Genomic DNA, 20,186 nt, shown 5'->3' with positions numbered 1-20,186 from the left:
ACTCTGTTTAGACTTCTCATCATTTAGAATCCTCTGGGGGCCTCAGAAAGGATCAGTCCAGATTTACCCGATAAACTGACGCACCCGGGTCAGTCCCTGCAATCTAAACTAGTCTGACTTCACAACACAAACCCGATTGTCCATTTACTGAAAGCTTGATATGGCCTGAGTTCCCTCTGGAGCGAGTTCTTCTGAGAGCATTTCCAGACTCCGACAGCGGAGAGGATGGACCGGCCTCACTGCAGACCTGTGAAACATGAGGGACACCTTTTGGCACCCTTTCCGTGTCAAACCCTGGTTGGAGCCTGGGGGAGGACCCCACAGCTATCATGACTTTTCACCCGTCTATGGATCCGTCTTTGCAGATTCTAGGTCTGATGGTTGTTCGAAAGCTGCTGGATCTGATGTTCTCGCAGCACGACTTGGCGTGGCTGGACGACATCCTACCGGACAAAGACAAGAAGAAGAAGGAGGACGAGAAGAAAAAGAAAAAAGAGAAGAAGGCAGTTGAGCCGGAGAGCGATGAAGAGGTGAGGGAAAGCTGCGGAGTTCATGGAGAATGCAGTCTGTCTGCGATACGCTCCTTCTTCTGTCTTTTCTGGTATAATGGTGTTCTTGTGGTGGCTGTCGCTCTGCAGTTTGTGTTCTCTGACTAATACTCTACATTTCTCCTCTCTGCTCCACAGTGTTGCTGAAAAGGCACTGTAACGCTTCTTACAGTCTTCTGTGTGTCCTCCTCCTTCTCCCACGTCTCTGTAGAAACAACCTTCTGGTCTGCTCCTCAGTCAGAAGACCTGTGCTGCTCTGCATTTGTTACTGTTCATGAACTTGTTAAAGCCTTACTGTCATAACGTCTGGATCCTGACCTCCGTTTTCAGGCTTCCAATCAGACAGTCTCGCTTTCAAACTCTTACGTTTGAAATTTATCGTAACTTTTTCAAAGTTCCCACATAGAACTCTAATTCTACACTAATAGAACCAAAACCTTGACAATTTGAAGAAAATGTTTAGTAGGTGCCAAGCCCTGCATTTAGCAAATATTTTTATTTCAAAGAACTTGACAGATCTGGTGTCTTGCCCGAGGGCACAGTGACTCCCAAGCCTGGGAGTTCAACCACCAACAAGCCAATTGCCGGTTGGCTGTTCAACCCCCCATGACCAGTTTTATTAGGATATCAACGTTTATAATAGTAACAAAGCAGAGCATAACCGGCCTTCCGTTACAGGACAATTCTGTGATTTTGTTCCTACCTGGGTTCAGTTTTCTATCATTTTTGGGTGCATTTACTTTAATTCAGCACAAGCCTTTTCAAATTTAGCGACTGCATTCCTGATGTAGTACTTGAAGACAGCATTCTCCTTTAACAGAAAAGACCTTTTTCAGACCGTGAAGATGAGTATGGAGGATTTTATTGACGGCAACGGCAGACGTGGAATAATTTCCTCAGCCTGTTTGGAAACCGTCTGCATTGCTGTTTGTTTGTTTTTTGGATGGTCTGCTCTGTTTGGCTGGTTTAGAGGCTAATCTGAACTCTGTGGACCAAAACCCCCCAAACCATGCTTCCTGTTTACGTTCAAGTGAACCCTGATCTGGTTTACTACCGTGTGACTGTGGACAGTCTGTGTCTGATCCACAGACCAAACAGGGAAAAATACACTTTGACTTTGAGTAATATTTTGTTTCAATATCATTCTGATGACTCTGCAGATATTCATTTCATGGGTGCCGTTCTGAGAACAACACACATGTAAAATGTTTGAATCCATGAAAGGGTTAACACCTAAACCAAAACAGCCACTAATGCAGCAAAGTTTCAGTGTTTTGATAATTATTCTGAGATCATTTAGAGCCGCCCCCAAAGAAATCCAGAGTCCATGGGGATCAAATCCACCACTCTCCTGAAAGATGCCGGTTTTTCCTGCATGTCCACTGTTTCCTCTCAGCCCCACAGCTCCACTCCGGTGAGGATTCACATGGAGGCCATCAAGCCCCAATCGGAGTCAGACCCCACCCATGTTAACCCCCCCACCCCAGTCCCAAGCTCTGAGTGAGTACCCCGGTGTTTGCTGCTCCTCACATGCCTGCTGCTGCCGAGTTTCCGCTGAGAACATGCTTCAGAGCAGATTTTGTTCATTTGAGCTGAAATTCCCAGACCCCAGAGAACAGGGATGACCACGGATCCGAGTGGTTTGTTGTTGTTAACTGACTGTGTTTCTGTGTGTGTGTGTTTGCTTGCTTGGTGTTGTTCTGTGCACACGCTGGTTCTGCGCCCGTCTTCCTTACAGGAGATGAACCCCTACTCCACAGTCACGTCCGACCAAAATGAGCTTGACCGCAGGTACTGCGTGCTGAAACTGCACGTCCCCTACAGCGATCTGATATACTCGCCCGACAGGAGCGCTGGCTGGGACGACGCCTCAAGACAATCTTTGGATTATTATATCTGCAATGATGCAAGTGTGACAACAGAATAAGAGACATTGATTGTATATGAGAACTGGACTGAAGGACTCCTCCCCCTGGCGTTCAAAACAGGAAGTGACTCCAAGAAGCTCAAGGACCACTGTGGAGGAATAAACAGCTGTTACTCAGTCCTTCTATTGGTCAGAAGAACCGTTGTTACGCTGATCCCTCTTCTTAAACGTTTTCTTAACAATCCTCATTTCTCTGTAGTTCAAGATATAAATTGACCAATCAGATGCCTCAATCTGAATAGGTGGAGCCTGCTCCCAAATCGTAGGACATTTTTTGTGTAGCCCGCTTTCAAATGGTAGGGGTGTGGCCTTCTGACAAGTTTGTTCCTGATTGGTGATAGTGGTTGCCATAGAAGCGTTGAGTCTGATCAATTTGGACCAATCAATGCCTACTAGCTGCTGACGTCTGGCTCCAACACTGCGGTATCCATATCGCGAAAAAAATGGTGACTGAATTGACGTCATTTGGTTGGAGCCCTAACTAAGCCACGCCCACTCACTCCGGTGTTCTGACACAGTCAACAGTTTGGACCATCTGACCCAATCCTAAACAACCCATACTATACAAGTTTACCTAAAGAAATGTCTCAAAGAAACGTTTAATCTGTCTTTAGTTCACTTTATTTTCTTTTGAAGACACCCTTAACCCTTGTGCTATCCTAGGCACTTTACCATTGGGAGTTGGGTCATCTAGACCCACTAGACAGTGCTCTGAACCTGTTTCCTTCAATGATTTGTGATCTTCACTGGTGTCCACGGATTACATGAAATCCTCTTCACCTTTATCATGGTAGGGAGAACACGTCAATGTAAGGGTGGGGTCATAGGATAGCACAAGGGCTAAGGCATCAAACCTACAACACACTCCCCCATACCATGATGCTCACCCTTAACGCTAGCATTGAATATAAAAAAACATTTTTAAAACCATCCAATCTGCTCCAGAATCGGACTGATCTGGATTTCTATGGATGACATCACTCAATCCAGTTTTCGGATGCAGTCAAACATAGACGCCCTAAAAATACACTACAGTCATAGTGCTGATGTATTTTTGTGTGTTTTTACGTTGACTGTATCTCAGAGCTGGAGCGAGTGAGTGTGACATCACCCACAGAAAACGCTTTACTTCTGGCTCCAACCAAATGAAGTCAGTTACTCCGTTTGAGTTATTGTTTCCATGGCAACCACTCTTAATCGGGACTGAGCTTGTTAGAAGGCCACAACCCTTACCATGTAAAAGAGGGCTACACGAAATCTGTTAAACGCCGGGGGCCAGCAAGCTCCACCCATTTTTACGGAGGCATCCGAACGGTCAGTTTATAACTACAGAAAAAAAATATGAAAAAATTAGGATTTTCAAGAACACATAGGAATTGTTTTGGCATCTTGGAGCCACTTCCTGTTTGAAACACCACAGGGGAGGGGCTACTAAATCCAGTTTTCTTATACAATTAATGGCTATAACCCTTGTGCTATCCTAGGCACTTTAACGTTGGGAGTTGGGTCATCTAGACCCACTAGACAGTGCTCTGAACCTTTTTTCTTCAATGATTTGTGATCTTCACTGGTGTCCATGGATTACATGAAATCTTTCCACCTTTATCCACCTTTGTCATGGTAGGGAGAACACGTCAATGGAAGGGGGGGTCACCTGAGATAGCACAAGGGTTAACCCAGTTCTATTGTATAAAACGAGTAGTTCTGTGTTCTAAAGCATCACAAACACTTAAAGGCAGAACAGGTTTTTGTTTTGGAAGGTGACAAAAGTTTAACAGGATTACAGAAAGTACAACATGCTAAATGTATCACTGGGTAGTTTTACAGAACATACAATGATATACCGTTAGCACAAGACAACACTTGATGGTTCTTTAGGTGATTAAGCTACCAAAAAACCAACACACACATAAATCAGCCCAGCATGCTAACCGAATGCTTGTAAACCAGTCGCTGAGTGTTTTAAATTCTTACTCTGTTTCTGAAGACTTAAACGAAATTCCCAATTTGATCTTTTGATTTTGTTCAGAACTGTTCAGACCTTGACCTCTTTGACCCCGGCCTGCTGTAATAAAGAGCAGCGCTCCCTGCAGGACAAACACTGAAGCTGAGGAAGGCATTGATTTGCGTAAATCTGCCCCGACTCCTCAGCTTCACATGTTTGTTTTTCTGCTGGTGATCGTCCGTTCGCATCAGTTGAACCTGGAGTCTCTACAGTGAAAATGTGATGCTTTAAGCTCCTTTTTGACTGCAAACTGAGTGCGAGTGATGAGAGTAAACGTTTCCCACCACCACTGTTTCCCAGCATCACTCTACACCTGAAGATCTCCTGCCCCCCCTCACCTGATCACTCCCAGAAGGGCCTCGTCCCCCCGGAGCCCCAGCGGCCGCCTCACCAGCCCGTCCCTCAGGTCAGCATCCGGGTGGAGTCAGACAGCGAGGAGTCTGCCGTTTACTCCAGAGAGTGCCGATACAACCTGTTTGCCCCCACTGACCCCCCAGCACCACCACTACCCGACAGGGTCTGCCCCAGACCCGTGCACCTCAGGGACTCCTGTGCAGAAACAATTCTGTGAACTGAATCGTTGGAGTAGGGTGCAGCAGCCCGACCCGAAACCTTCAGCATCTTTGGAACCACATCGCCCTCTAGTGGTGGTTTCTATCAGGACAGGCTCCATCTCCTTTAAGTGTAAATGTGGCTGTGCTTTTATTTTGAAAGTCACGTAGACTGAAGTTTAATATAATTTAGATTAAATGGAAATTAATTAAATGAAATAATCTGGTTTTTACACTTCAGACCAGGCAGATGTGATGCAACCAGACAAAGAGCTCTCCTCAATACTCGAGTATTCTCGTCTCCCTCCCCTCAGACATTTAATACCCTGACCAGGTTAATAATGACATGAAGCAGACTGCTTTATTTTGCCTTTATTAGCTTAAACACTTGCAAACAGAAGCAAACATTCTAACTTCAGTTTCTACTGAAGAGTTGAAGTTAATTAAAGAAAAGCAAACTTCAGAAACTGAGCTGAACAGGAATGAACACGTGCAGAGAACACTGGTAAAACTTGATGGAACATGAAGCAAATTTAGTTTCCTCCTCGGAGGCGGAGGACCAGGTGGAGGGTGGACTCCTTCTGGATGTTGTAGTCAGACAGCGTGCGACCATCTTCCAGCTGTTTGCCGGCAAAGATCAGCCTCTGCTGGTCGGGTGGGATGCCCTCCTTATCCTGAATTTTAGCTTTGACATTCTCGATGGTGTCGCTGGGCTCCACCTCCAGGGTGATGGTCTTCCCAGTGAGGGTTTTCACAAAGATCTGCATCCCTCCTCGGAGGCGGAGGACCAGGTGGAGGGTGGACTCCTTCTGGATGTTGTAGTCGGACAGCGTGCGACCATCTTCCAGCTGTTTGCCGGCAAAGATCAGCCTCTGCTGGTCGGGTGGGATGCCCTCCTTATCCTGGATCTTGGCCTTCACGTTCTCGATGGTGTCACTGGGCTCCACCTCCAGGGTGATGGTCTTCCCAGTGAGGGTTTTCACAAAGATCTGCATCCCTCCTCGGAGGCGGAGGACCAGGTGGAGGGTGGACTCCTTCTGGATGTTGTAGTCGGACAGCGTGCGACCATCTTCCAGCTGTTTGCCGGCAAAGATCAGCCTCTGCTGGTCGGGTGGGATGCCCTCCTTATCCTGGATCTTGGCCTTCACGTTCTCGATGGTGTCACTGGGCTCCACCTCCAGGGTGATGGTCTTCCCAGTCAGGGTTTTCACAAAGATCTGCATCTTTACACTAAAAAATGAAAATAAAACCAGGTTAATTTCTTAAGCCCAGACGGCGATTCCTAGCTAAATGACAGGAATTGGCTAAATAGCCTGTTATTTAGCTTATTATCCCCCTGAGGAAACTAGTAACTTTGAAGCCTCTCAAAAGATATCAATGCCTAAAAATGTGTTTTTAATGGTAAGTTTAAGTCCAAAATGAATTTTTGGTGCGTTCTTTTTTATGGTGAATAACAGAAACTGACGGATTTCGAGGCCTTCCTCATCGACTAGCATTCATGCTAAGGCTAAAGCCTCACCCATCCGGAACTGTGAACGCTGACGTGGCGTTAAAGTTAAGCACACAAAACTGACTTCTCGTTAACTAGGTTTATATTAAAACTTTATATTGGAGGATGTAGTTTATTTTGGAACTCTTCTGCTTAAAAGTCCAAGTCAAGAGGAGAAGCTAAGCGACTAACGATGCTAACACGAACGGAAACCGCCATAAACAGCCGGTTTACTCTCGTTGTGACGCATTTAGTTTAACTACTAAAATCATCATTTAGAGTTTTATGTGTTCTATTAAAAGACGTCTTTAGCGACTTTACATGAAATATTTAGAAAACAAAAGATTTAGCAGAGAGTCTAGTCTTGAAATTAGCGTCACAATTTCGTGAGGGACTTATACGTGACAAAACCCTTTTTTTAAACGCGTTCCTACGACTAAGAAAAATCATTAACATTTCGAGTCGGATTAAAATCCGGAAAGCACAAAAACAGTTTAAGATAAAAAAAAAAAAAAAACTTACAAACAAATTGTTCCCACCGCTGAATAACAAATGAACTCCGGATCCCGAGACAGATATGAGTACGCAAGGCGTGGCGCAGGCGTATTTATACACCGCAGAAGATATCCTTCCGCGCGAACTATAAAACATTTAAACGCTGTGATCTTTTAATATTTCATTTATTAAAGGTAGAGAAAATGGTCATGCTCATTTCCATTTTCATTTTTGCAGATTTTCATCCTAAAAAACGTGTCTATCTATTCAGTTGTATCTTATCCCATTTTAGACTTAAAAATTTGTATTTGTGTGTATGTATGCATGCATACAAGTTTGAATGATGGTATGTAGATAATATGTAGATGTACAGTATGTATTTGATGTTTACATCTGTTTTATTTCAGTCGACATTTAAAAAGTTTGCTTCTACACAGTAATGAATAAACACACCTGAAACTGTTTTGTTGTTCTGACTTGTTTCCTTACAGCTGAAGTGTTTTTTGCTCGTGAATTGAGTCTGATTTCACTCTCAGAGGGGAGCCATTCCTCCTCCTGTCCTTCAGTGCCTCAGTTACGGGGGGGGTTGTATAAAATGATAATTGCTTTCTTGCCTTGACATGAGTTTAGATGTGAACAGGTGCTATTTAAACCAAATAAACCAATGATTCAGCCTAAATCCCTGTTTCATAGGTCATTGTTCCTGACAGATGCTTTATTTTATGCCTTTTAAGAACTCACTCCGCACACGTCTTTTTCTGTTCATTTTCACTCTGCAGATAATGAACCCACCACATTAACTTGAGGCATTCAATGCTGCTCTTTGGATGTCTTTTGCTTCATTAAACATGTGTGGGTAGAACCCCCAGAGTCCCCAACATCATCAAGCATCTGTGAAAAGCTTCTGGAGAGCTGGGGCAAATGCAGCAGCAAAGCCTTTGATAATTGCTAGCATGGCAGGAAGCCCCGTGCTCTCATTAGCATCCACGCAACATGAGGGATCCGAACGTTAGAGGGGGTTGGAGGTTGAAAAATGCACCCAACAGGGTACATTAGCACCACAACAGCAGTCAGTTCAAAGAAAATCTGTTTGTGTCACACAATCTGGGAGAAACTTACAAGAACGATTCAAAAAGTTTTCATAATTGTCAAGTTTGAACTTTAAATTGTTGTACAGCTGAAAAGAGAAAGCAGTTCACATCAGGTTGAGAGCTACGAATGTGGCGCACGTTCAAGAGCGTGCCTTTATCCGATGGGGTTCACAGTGGACAAGCAGGAAAGGGCTTCTTCTTCTTCTGTTTACTATCCCATGTACACCACCTACAGGTGGAAGGGACTTGGCGCGAAATGTCCAAGTGGTGCAAATTCGGTGAATCTTGCTCCAGGGTTTTTCTCGTACAGTTCCGTTCCGATATATGAAAGACTTGGTGTCACAGAATTCCAGTTGGGCACAAACCTCAATGATTCATTTCCCCTTCCGTGATCAGTTTTCAAGCAGTTGCCACCTTCGTGATTTAACCCTTGTGCTATCCTAGCAACTTTACCATTGGGAGTTGGGTCATCTAGACCCACTAGACAGTGCTCTGAACCTTTTTTCTTCAATGATTTGTGATCTTCACTGGTGTCCATGGATTACATGAAATCTTTCCACCTTTATCCACCTTTGTCATGGAAGGGGGGGGTCATCTAAGATTGTACAAGGGTTACAAAGGTCACTACCAAATACAAGTCCCTGATTAGTCAAAGTTCGACCTGGTTTAACTTTCAACCCGCATTTGTACGTAGAGCCCGAAAACAGTTGTGAGCTACGTGTGAAGGCGGGAGTTTTGAACACAGAAGCCCGAAACATTCATTAATGCTCATTTACACGGGCTTTTTATTGGAAGTGGCTGCTTGAACGTGCGTTGCCGGGGGCGATGTGAATGTAGAGTTACGGATACAGTTTAGTCTGCTCCGGTTTATCAGTTTCCCATTCACCAGAAATGAAAATAAACCGATTATTGCGCTAAATTGCATTTGACCTTTTTCATTATAGTTTGTATTGCGGTTCTCAGTGTTCTTGTTGTTCTAGTTTTTTAACAACTTAGAGTTAATATACTTTATATTACAGCCACGTGGAAAAATCTCTGACTTGTTTTTCCGATGCCTGAGAGCGGTCAGCTCAGCAGGAACTGTTGGTGTCCTTGTCTCAGATTTGTGCTTTTCTTGAACCTGGAAGCGTTGTGTAAAGAGCAGAGCTGTCTTAAACTTTGCAGCCCAAATCCATACTTGTACATCACTGGAGGCTTCAATCAATAATCAGTGGCAGAACCACCGGTTCGCTTGACCTCGCCTAAGGCTGCAGGAAACGATTTACAAGTCGGGCCCAAAGTTTATAAAGTAGAGAAAAACTTGATTCCGTCCATTCTTTTCAAACCTGCTTTCAAACCTGTTGGGGTTATGAGATCGCTGGGGCCTATACCCATATCCCAGGTGCTGTTGGGTGAATGTGGGGTACACTCTGGTGGGAGTACGTGCACGTACGTGCATGTGTGTGCGTACATGCACACCACTGTTTTAAGTTTAAAAAGGGATGATATTCAAATTGAAAAACGTCTAAATTCTTAGAATAAAGCAGTGACAAAAAAGCAAAAATGCAGTTAATTCTACCATAAAAAATGAATTAATTAGGGGGGAGTGATCCTAAAATATGCAATTCCTTGGAAGTCACTATGTTGCATCATCATTTTGTCACATTGTCTGCGTTGTGCGAATCACGCCTGTTTACATTTCCACATCACTAAAGGAGAAATAGAAAAACTGTACAGGACCACCTCAAAGTTTTTTACACTTTTTATTGAAGTTTTACAACTTATTTAGTCAAACTGTTAACATTTGTCGCCTTAAATGAAAATGTACATTTATCAATCTGCATAAAACGTCACATATACAGTACATCAAAATAAATACATTATCTGGTGGGTTGACCGAGCTCGCACTTGAATATCGATCATTAAACTACAGCTACGTTATTCACATCTGCAACAATGCATGTTCTTCAGCTCCATCGTGACCGGTCCAGACCTTTGGCACTGCTTCTAGCACGCTCAGCGTAACTTCACGAAAGAGAAATGAGACCACAGAGCTGTGGGGCTTCGAGCCGCTCAGCTGCAGCTGAAGCCAGAAGGAAAACGGCCGGGGAAGAACTTGGAAAGGGACTGCAGGCAGGAGGGGGTTCTGGGACAGGACACGTTCCATCTCACTGTGGTGAGTTTTCATTCTTTTCATTGGAATTCCAGAGATGATATGTTTGAACATGGTGGCACCTCCACAACTTTAAAGTCAATCGTTCGTATCTACTATCAGAAAAGTTTGTTATGCTCGATTGCAAATCAGTTCAGACAACAAACTGTTCCTCATAACATGGCCCTGGCAAATTCAGGGTCAGTTGCATTCAGGGCCTCCTGGTGAACAGATTCAAATACAGCAAAGTGGTTTCACTTTGCTATGGTGGTTGATGATTTAGACATAAAGAAGATTCAAGTCCACCAATCCATCCATCTTCCTCCGCTTATCCCGGGACCGGGTCGCGGGGGAAGCAGTCTAACCAAAAATGCCTAGACTTCCTTCTTCCCGGCCACTTTCTCTAGCTCAACCAGTGTTCCCAGGACACGCTGGAGAGAGTATGTCTCTCCAGTGGATCTTCCCCGGGGCCTCCACCCAGTGGGACATGGGAGGCATCCAGACTAGATGCTCATTTCAGCTGCTTGTATTCGGGACCTCGTTCTTTTGGTCAGAGGTCATGTGAGAATTGGACTTGAGATAGACCGGTAAGTTGAGAGCTTTGTTTTCTGGCTCAGCTTTCTCTTCACCACAATGGACCGATACAGCGACCGCATAACGGCGGACTCTGCTCCGATCCGCCTGTCAGTCTGACGCTCCGGTCTTCCCTCTCTCGTGAACAAGACCCCCAGATATTTAAACTCCTCCACTGACAAGATTCGAGTTCAAACAGCCCAATTACAGCGGGTACAATGGCATGCTACTGGTTATTTAATTTGGCACACGTGTGTGTTGACTTGTCCTCCAACTCGATCAGAAGTTCCCTCCTGCTTCCTGGTTATTGGTATTAAAGACACTAGTCCACACCCCCCAGCTACAGTAGGTTCACACCGCCCACTGCAACGCGCGTTCAGGCAACCGCTATCACGTTCTAGTGTAGCTACGCAAATTTCTATGACCGTTCTCGGGTTCTACGTACAAAAGTGGCATCCCTTGAACGTATCTTGAAAGTCAAACCAGGTTGAACTCTGACTAATCAGGGACTTGGATCTGGTCGTGACATTTGGATGGCGTTCATATTCATTCACGAAGGTGGCAATCGTTTGAAAATTGATCATGGAGGAGAAATTCATGACTGCGGTTTGTGTCCGGCTGGAATTCTACGACACCAAGTCCTTCATGTGTCGGAACAGAGCTGTGACAGAGAAAGACTGGAGCAAGATTTGCCAGATTTACACCGCTTCAACATTTCACACCAAGACTCTTCCAGCTGTAGATGGCGGACATGCACCAGTAAACAGTAGAGAAAGAAAAACGAAGAAGAAGCCCCTCCCTGCTTGTCCAGTGTTCGAGAATGTGGGTTTGGCGTGTTCTTGAACGCACCTTCACAAGGCCGTTATGAACGTAGCCTTAAAGAGTCAGACTGCAGCCTCTCCACCATCACCAAGACCAAAGAGCTGTCAAAGGACACCAGGGACAAGATTGTAGACCTGAAGGAGATGGACCAAACCCTGACCCCCCCCCCCCCCAGCAATGTCATCTCACTTCTCTTTCTCCACCATGTCAGTCAGCAGATGATCTTTGGGTATTTTGTAGTCCATCCTTCATCTCCCATCACCCCCTCTCTGGTCTGTCTCTGTCTAACGCCTGGATCCTCTTTGTTCCATCTCTCCCATTTAGGTGTAGAAAAGCTTTCGCATCAAGGGATGGAGAACAGGATCAGTGTCTGCGTCTCCTCGCAGCAGAAGGGGCAGGACATCATCGTTTGTATTTACAATGCCTCCTCCTGGCCGGAGCGGGGCGGGTGGGGCAGATGGAGGGTGAGCGCGGGTCTGTCGGTTCAGAAATGTCCTTTGGAGGCTTCTCATATTGAAACTTCATACTCTCTGGTGTCATGCTGAGGAGCAAACACACAGCGGCAGTGACACATATATGTGCACAGGAGCTACACGCACTGAAGGAGGCTCTTGAGCGTCCTGGAACTTACCCCTCCTGTCTCGTACAGCGGGTTGTCAAACTCTGTTTCTACAGTGATCTGTCGGTACGGATGGGGATAGATGAGAGGCAACCTCAGGTTGGAGTGATATCGGCACCTGCTGGGCAGAAACACATGAAAGGAGGAAACAGCAAAATTCAATTCAGTTTTATTTATATAACCCAATATTGCAACAGTAGTCGTCTCAATGGGCTATGAGACTGAAAAAAAATCGGTTTTTAGCATTTTTTTACTGTCTTTAAAAACTGTTCAGTATGGAAGTTTTTTTGATGATTCAAAGTAAGATGCAAGTCAGGCTTGGAATATGGAAAAACATTTTGCAATTTAGAATTCAACATTAAAATGTACATCTCAATGTGATCATTTAAACAACAAATTGTTAAATAAAACTAAAACTAAAATCAGTTGCATTTTAAATTGTCATCGACATTTCAATACATGGTTTGCTTTAAATTCACTTTAAAGGAATTTAATATCTATTGGATTGTAAAATGCTGCGCAGTTTTTGTGTCAGAATTCAAATGAAACTGCAAAACATTGTATCTTGCATTTTCGTTTGCATAGCATCGCCTTTTACGTGTGTTAAAATTCAAACTAAAGTGCAAACTGTCAGACGCTCATCAGGGCGGGGCTTATCCCCTTCATAAATTCACCAAATCCCGCCTCCAACTTCCTACAGAAGCATTTTTAAGTATAAGTATGTCCAGAATTTTTCCATCTAGATCTAAACAGATGTACTTGTTCATTCATCATGAAAAAGATTTATTTTTTAATCTAATACGCTTCATTTTTTATTAACATCTCAATCCTATAGTGTTACACTTGTAACGCTTTGTTTTTAGGTGGCTCTAACGTAGAAAAATATTAATAATTTTTGCCAGACATAGGAGATTGGGGTCAGACCGTGTGACGTAGACGTAAGCCCCTCCCAGCAGTACAGACAGCAGCAGGACCAGGATGAAGATGGCCAGAGCTACGTTTCCTCCATCCAGAGGAGAACCTGCCGTTGCTTCTGCAACTGACAACGATCACAAAAACACTTCTTTAAAACAACCCAGGACGAGCGCGGCCCACACATACGACGCCTCTGACAGAAGACGGAGGTGGAGGATGCAGCGGGTCAACACAAATAAACAGAAAGGGCATGGAGCTGAGCAGGCAGATGTTTGCAAGTGCAGCAGATGGACGGACGGACGGACGGACGCAGGCGGACTCACCTTCCAAAGCATGGTTGCCAAAGCAGTCATGGTTGGCTGCAAGACATCATTCTGTCAGTCATCGCATTTGAAAACCAACACTACACTTCCTGAAGAGTTCAAATCTACAAGACATGACAGTTGACTGATCTCCTCCCCGTCACTCTGAGCATCTATCGGGTTCTGAACACCGATCGCAATGTTTTCACGAAGAGATGAAACTGGAAACAGCTGTAAAAATGAAAAAAATGATTTCTATAAGCCGGAAAAAGAACGACAAAACACACAGATCTCTCCTCAGCCACTACTTTAGTATCTCCTTCTCCTCATCTGTTTTCTGGAAAAATGTCTTCACTGACATGTCCGTTGTTTCAGCAAACTCTACCATCTGTGCTTCTGCTTTTCTGTCCTGACGTCTCCATCACTTCCTCGTCTCCTCTGTTTCCTCCACCCACTTGTCAGATAAAGTCTGCTCCCATTAACCCCTTCTCGCCTGGATCTCCACCTCCATCTCCTCTAGCTCACACTCCACCTGTGGAGCAAAACCACTGAGAATCTTCACCATCAGACCTTCAGCCTTTTTTTTCCTTGCTAACATTTGCAGAAGAGAAGCAGCAGAACGTTTCAGTGTTTTAAGAAAGAGGTTTAGTGGAGCATCGGCTGCATGCATCCGGACGACGTTTGACGTCCAGAGACGAAAAGCGGGGAACAAAAAGGTCTCTAAAACTGCTTTCATGCATAAAGCTGAAAGAGAAAAATGCAGCAAATCAAAGAAAGCAATGTATAAAGGTTTCAGGCTCAGCAGAAATTTCACTCATTTATTTTTGTAAAGGTATAATTTTGATATTTATGCTGATTATTCTGGAATATTCCTTTGGTTTCGGTCATTCCGGTCCAGGCAGGAGGATGAGGAACATGTGTAACGGCAGAATTAGGTCTGCAGCTGCACGCCAACCCTCCTGCACTGCTAATCTTAAAGCTTTTCGGAAAAAAAAGCGTCAAAACGACCGTTTGATGTGTTTAAATGTGGGTGACGTCGCTCCATAAAGACAATTTACAACATTTTAAAGATCTGCACAGATCTGGAAGTTTGACTGTATCTTAGAACTGGACTGAGTGACTCCGCCCCCTGGTGTTCCAAACAGGAAGTGGCTACAATAAGCCAAGGCTTCTAAATAGAAATAAACATCTGTTCCCCAGTCATTCTGTTGGTCAGACAGACATCTTCTTGATAATTTCTCATTTTTTTTTCATTTTTTCTGAAATTTTCTGTTATTCAAGTTGTAAACTGACCAATCAGAAGCCTCAAAAAAGTAGGTGGAGCCTGCTGTGACCCCGACGATGAAATGTTTGATTGTGGCCTTCCAACAAGCTCACTTCTAGTTGGTGAGAATGGTTGCCATAGTGATGTTTACTCAGACCAACTCGACCAATCACTGCTTTCTGACCTCGTCTGGTTCTAACATGGCGGCGAACATATCTCGAAAAATGGCTGAATTGACTTCATGTCATTGGAGCCGGAAGTAAACCATTTTCTGTGGGTGTTGTCATGCAAGGTTTACACTGGGCATGTAATGTGTGTTCAAGGATGCACTAAACGCAGGTTCTTCGTACGAAAACTAACTTAAAAATGTGTCAATTCGGGAATTTTCATGGTGAAACTCTGAAACGCTCATTTACACGCAGTCTTTTTGTTGGAGGCGGTTGCTTGAACACACGTTTCCCGGTGTGAATGTAGCATCACATTCACTCCAGTTCTCTGATACAGTCGAGGATCTGGATATTTTCTATAATGAGTTACGTCTTCCTAACCTCTACTAAAAACATTCCTGTGACTTTGGGAAACTGTTTACCAAAACTGTAAGTAAAAAAACAATCAAAGAACCTAAAACTTTTGGATAATTTTGCATTAAAAAAACGGCAAATCCTGTAAAATAAAAACCTCACCTCTGCAGAGAGGAAGCGGGCCGCTCCAGAACGATGGGCTCCCGAGAATGCATTTAATTGCGACCTCCCCTATGAGCTCGTAACCTTGGTAACAGACGAAGGTGAGCGATTCGCCCGGCAGGTACAGCCGCTTGGACAGGATCTGGTAGCCGTTTTCAGGAAGACCCGGGTTCTCACAGGAAACCAAATCCTCCGCTAAACGACAGAAGATCAGAAACAAAACAAGAACGATCAGGATCTTTAAAGGTTTGTGCCTCAGAGCTGGACAGAAAGGCCGAATCGGCCCACAGAAGATCTCCGCCTCCTCCTCCTCCAGAAAGGTGGAACAAAGATTGGCATCTGCACCACATTTACCTATCAAACACTTCCCATGAGCATTAATGCATCGTGAAATAACCTATGGCACAGGAAGCTCCGCCTCCTGCACGCAGAAGACATCTTTGACAGGAAGGCAGACGGAGTGTGTCTTCTTCATGTGGTGATGATGATGGTGGTTGTCTGCATGATCCAGAGACCTGCAGGAGGCGCTCCTGTTAGCTCGTCTGAAGGTAAAGCGCCTCCAGCTGCGTTCCTCCTCTGGAGAAGCTGGAGCCTATTTGTGGTTTAGCCAAACAGTGGGTTCAATCCCGCAACACTCGGTCCCAAGCCGGACACTCCACCGCTAGTCCACCAATCATGTCTGTTCTGCGAGATACTCACAAACACAGTGGGGAAGTCGAGACGTCCACACCGGCGTGCCAGGCTCACGGCCATAGCAGGTAATGGTGGCGCCGCCCTGAAGGATGAATCCGGCGTTGCAGCTGTACTGGATGGTGGTTCCCACCAGTAGTTTGGGGTCGGACAGCGTCCTGGAGGCGTGCTCTACGTGACCCGGATCTGAACAGTACATGACTGCAGGAGGAAGAGAAAGAGTACATCTGACTGACTGACAGACAAATCTGGTTTTGTTTTTTTAATGAAAATTTGCATCATTGATTCACTGATTCACTGTGATCAGGTTTAAGTTTTGTTTTGTTTTATTGAAGAAAAACTCTTTTGATCTATTTTCTCTTGGTAAATGTGTCAGACCTCAAACAAGAGCCCATGGAACCAGACTGAACCTCAGTCAGGGTTCTGTCTATCTACACGTGTTCTAATGTCACATCTCACAACAGTTATCAAAAATAATATTTGACCACAAAATGAAACAAATTTATTCAGCAAGTTTAGTTTTCTTTTAACTGGACTTTCTGCAGTTTCATTTAGTTTTGTGCTGCGGCTCCGTCATAAACTCCCAGTATGGACCAAAGCTGGTTCAGTCTATTGACTGGATCTGAGAACTGGAGTGACTCACTGGCTGCGTTTCCATCACAAATAAACAAAACTTTATCGACGTTGGCGTCTTCTTCAGGTTGTAGAGCGGCGGGCTCCTTACACGTGGGAGGGGCTACAGAAGAAGGCATTTTGGGAAATGGTGGTTTTCCAGAGGAGCTGTAGATCCAACAATTCCACACAACACGCTCAACTTTTGATGATCTGTGTGACGCTGTGGGACCTCTGGTGGGGCCTGCCGTGCGGCGCTCAAGGCCGCCAGTTCCTACCAAGGATTGCATCGCCATCCGGTTGTTGGTCACATGACTTATTTAACTTGAAAAAAAAGTTTTCATTTCAGATTTACAAATTCGTCAATTTCGATTCACCTCAAAAGAAACCTCCTCCAAGTGCAAAAACGTTTTTCAGTAAATGCACGGTTTTTCAAAATTGTTGTGTTTCCTTCAGGCAAATTTACCATCATGAATCCTACAGCCCAATTTCATAGTCAATGGAAACGCGGCAATGTGCTGTCATTTGTAGAAAATGGTTTATGTCCAGCTCCAACCAAATGAAGTCAATTCAGTCTCTTTCTCTTTTTTTTGTGATACAGATGCCGCTGCCAGTACCAGCAGTACTGAGGTTGTCAGTAAGCAGTGATTGCTCTGAGTCGGTTTGAGTCAATGTTTCTATGGCAACCACTCTCACCGGCCAAGAGTGAGCGTGTTGGAAATCTGTTTAACAAACATTTTGGACGTGGGGGCCAGCAGGCTCCACCTACTTTTATTGAGGGATCTGATTGGTCAGTTTATAAAACTCGAACAACCTGAACTGCAGAAAAAAATAAATATGATGCAAAAAAATGAGGATTATCCAGAAGATGTTAAAAAAAAAGATAAAGAAAGGCGATTCTGTCCTATAAAATGACTGAGTCATAGATGGTAAATGGCGTATACTTGTATAGCGCTTTTCTACCTTCCTCGAAGACCCAAAGAGCTTTCCAGTCACAGACACATTCCCTTCATTATACGTCATTCCAGGCCACAACTCCAACATCTGACTGCACCCAGAACTGAAGGGTTCACAGATTTGATCCAGTGGTGCAGTCAGGTCTGAAGTGTTATTAACAGAGATGTTCACTGACTCTTTTCGCAGAACGGCGGCTGCGAGCTCCAGGACAGGTCCAGCTGGCAGGTCAGGGTCTCCCGCCCCACCAGGTCGTAACCGGGGTCGCACTGGTAGGTGATCCGGGCTCCTCGCACCAGGGCGACGTGGGACGTGGTCTTCCAGCCGTTCTGGATCTCGGGCAGGTCCGGGCAGGAGTCGTTCCTGGAAACCTCTGAAGGAAAAGAATCAAAGGTTGATTAACGGCTGCGCTTTGAATGGGGTGGAGGTCCGAGCCCGGCTGCAGAAACGTCTCTTCTGGCTTTGCACATAAAAACAATCTGGCTTTGACGGGATGAGGCACCAGATCTCCATAAAGTGATTGATGGAGTGAACATGCGAGGACTCGGCGGACTGACAGGATGATGGATTTCATTTGTGCCTGACTGTCTTCAAATATCACCTCCATGCTGGAGCCGCTCTGATAAGGACGGCTTACAGTCACTCGGCTTGTGTTCAGAATGTCACTGAATACATTTAGTCTGCAATGTCCCTTAAATCCTGCTGCAGTTTCACGCTTTTGAGCTTTAAAAAAATATCATTAGGCGCATCTTCCAACGGAAGCAAAATGAAATCATAAAATTTATGTGAAATGGAAAACTAGAGTTCAAATAGAAACCAATAAGCCATTTTCCTGCATGATGTGACTGCACTGCACTCAGATCATTGTAGCATGGACGGTTTTGGACAACGCCCGTCTTTTGTTGAAGCTTGGCCGCTTGGTATTTGATGAATACGATTGAAGCCAAATGTAACACAACATGGTGGGCGGAGCTACAGTCTCAGAACAAATGGATTGGAGGAGTTTTTTCTTTTCAAAACAGAAAGAAAAAGTCATTTTTCCTGTATTAGTGATGTCTTTTTAACTTTAAGTTATCAGGATGCTTTCCTCTGAAGTTACCTCTCTGCTCTAAGGCCGTGTCACACAGCCGCCACGTACATTCCGCGCATATTGCATGGTTAAAAAATGGTCAAAATACTTGGAAAATGGGAGAAAAGTTGTGGTCTTTACGTAAAGATATATAACGTGCGTGATTAAAATCTGCAATTCATTAGTGATTCCTGCGTCAATTACGTAATTTGAACGTGATATGTGCGCCGTATACGAGATATAAAAGTTATACATCGGTGGTTCACGTGTAAAAAAAAGTCTGTTGAATCACGAAAGACTGAAATTTCACATGTGGAAAATGTGCAAAATGTACGTAGTGGCCGTGTGACACAGTCTTTAGTTCATGTGGCTCTATCTCTACTTTGAAGCCTAGAATTCCATAAAAACGGTAAGTCGGAGGTTCGAACCTCAGACCTGAATGTCATTGTGACCAATGCAAGGAACGTCATGAAAATGGAACGTACCATTGTCACGTATGTGGTAAGTGTATTGTCAAAGGTACACTTACCACAAGGCTAATGGAAGTTACATGCATTTATGAAGTACGGGTGACCACATTTTCAACCTCAGGCTTTTTTTTGCTACAGTAACTTCAAAGGGATGAAGGGAATCTGTCAGTCAAACACAAAACATCCGTTAAAAGAGGCTCAGCTGCTGAACAAGTAAGAAGTAACTGTAACTGAAGCTTTTGGCTCTGAAGTCATGTGATTTCATCTCCTTCCTCCTTTTCTCCTTTAAACTGAGGCTGTTTCTGAGTTTGTTCGTGTAAAATGTTAATGTTTCAGTTAAAACGGTGGCCATGAAAGCAAAAGCAGAATCAAGGGACTGAGGTTTGAATCTTTGACCAAGAGAAATACTAGTAAACCATCCCATGGAGATGTATCGCTTCTCCTCAAGTTGCCCAATCTATCTCTCTTCTTTTCTTTTTTTCCTCTCATTCCCTTCCCTCTGCCCTTGTTCAATCACATCCTATTTGTTTTACCGCCGTACAACGGCGCCCTTCCACACACGAGCCCCAGATTTACAACTGGAGTCAGCGGCGTTTTCCCGTTCCAACACCTGACACCAATTTAGCAGCGCGGAGACAGAGCAGCCAATTTACTCGTCACCCTCTCGACACCACAAACTCACACATTTCCCACAGGGGGGAACCGGGACGACGCAGCATGAAACTCTGCGCGTGCACGTGCATGTGCACGTGTGGTGGGGAGAATAAATTACCCACCACAAGTTTGGGCTGCACAGAGGAGGCGGACAGAGTCAATAGAGAATGAAGAATTGATCGTGGAACTTCAACTTAGAAATCCCTGCAGGCCTATTATACTGTACAGTGTTATGCAACACTGTAAGCTAACAGATCAATCATCAGACATGCAGGCCGCGGTCCCAGGAGGAAGCTTCTACTGCTTTAATGTCCCTAATGTT

The 20,186-nt window shown here is 44.6% G+C and overlaps 3 protein-coding genes across 13 annotated transcripts in view; 1 reads left to right on the top strand and 2 right to left on the bottom strand.

Annotated features, from left to right (window-relative positions):
- The window catches only part of LOC101162225 (electrogenic sodium bicarbonate cotransporter 4-like), a 37,138-nt gene extending 31,659 nt beyond the window's left edge, over positions 1 to 5,479 (top strand). For 6 of the 9 annotated variants that reach the window (XM_020707435.2, XM_023961141.1, XM_023961140.1 and 3 more), the window contains 3 exons: positions 366 to 530; positions 2,287 to 2,339; positions 4,781 to 5,479. In XM_020707435.2, coding sequence (XP_020563094.1) covers positions 366 to 530; positions 2,287 to 2,339; positions 4,781 to 5,051 — 489 coding nt within the window. In that variant the 3' untranslated portion in view covers positions 5,052 to 5,479. Of the gene's footprint in view, positions 1 to 365; positions 531 to 686; positions 700 to 1,944; positions 2,049 to 2,286; positions 2,363 to 4,780 lie in introns of those variants that run through there. The other 3 variants (XR_002874354.1, XM_023961142.1, XM_023961144.1) reach the window with 3 other exon arrangements.
- Positions 5,389 to 7,167, bottom strand: ubb (ubiquitin B). The gene is made up of 2 exons (XM_004074472.4): positions 7,043 to 7,167; positions 5,389 to 6,261 (listed from the first exon to the last, which is right to left on the bottom strand). Exon 2 carries the CDS (start codon positions 6,252 to 6,254, stop codon positions 5,565 to 5,567), a length of 690 nt encoding a protein of 229 aa, XP_004074520.1. The 5' UTR covers positions 6,255 to 6,261; positions 7,043 to 7,167; the 3' UTR covers positions 5,389 to 5,564.
- A 2,665-nt stretch (positions 7,168 to 9,832) lies between these two features.
- sez6l (seizure related 6 homolog like) overlaps positions 9,833 to 20,186 on the bottom strand; it is a 52,742-nt gene continuing 42,388 nt past the window's right edge. The window contains exons 11-17 of one of the 3 annotated variants that reach the window (XM_023961137.1): positions 17,850 to 18,044; positions 16,115 to 16,306; positions 15,416 to 15,610; positions 13,490 to 13,525; positions 13,176 to 13,290; positions 12,264 to 12,369; positions 9,833 to 12,170 (exon numbers count right to left, since the gene is read on the bottom strand). In XM_023961137.1, coding sequence (XP_023816905.1) covers positions 12,141 to 12,170; positions 12,264 to 12,369; positions 13,176 to 13,290; positions 13,490 to 13,525; positions 15,416 to 15,610; positions 16,115 to 16,306; positions 17,850 to 18,044 — 869 coding nt within the window. In that variant the 3' untranslated portion in view covers positions 9,833 to 12,140. Of the gene's footprint in view, positions 12,174 to 12,263; positions 12,370 to 13,175; positions 13,291 to 13,489; positions 13,526 to 15,415; positions 15,611 to 16,114; positions 16,307 to 17,849; positions 18,045 to 20,186 lie in introns of all 3 variants that reach the window. The other 2 variants (XM_023961136.1, XM_023961138.1) reach the window with 2 other exon arrangements.

The sequence above is a fragment of the Oryzias latipes genome, chromosome 12 (assembly GCF_002234675.1).
Source record: "Oryzias latipes chromosome 12, ASM223467v1".
NCBI classification, from domain to species: Eukaryota; Metazoa; Chordata; class Actinopteri; order Beloniformes; family Adrianichthyidae; genus Oryzias; species Oryzias latipes.
This window is presented reverse-complemented; position numbering and strand designations above follow the sequence as displayed.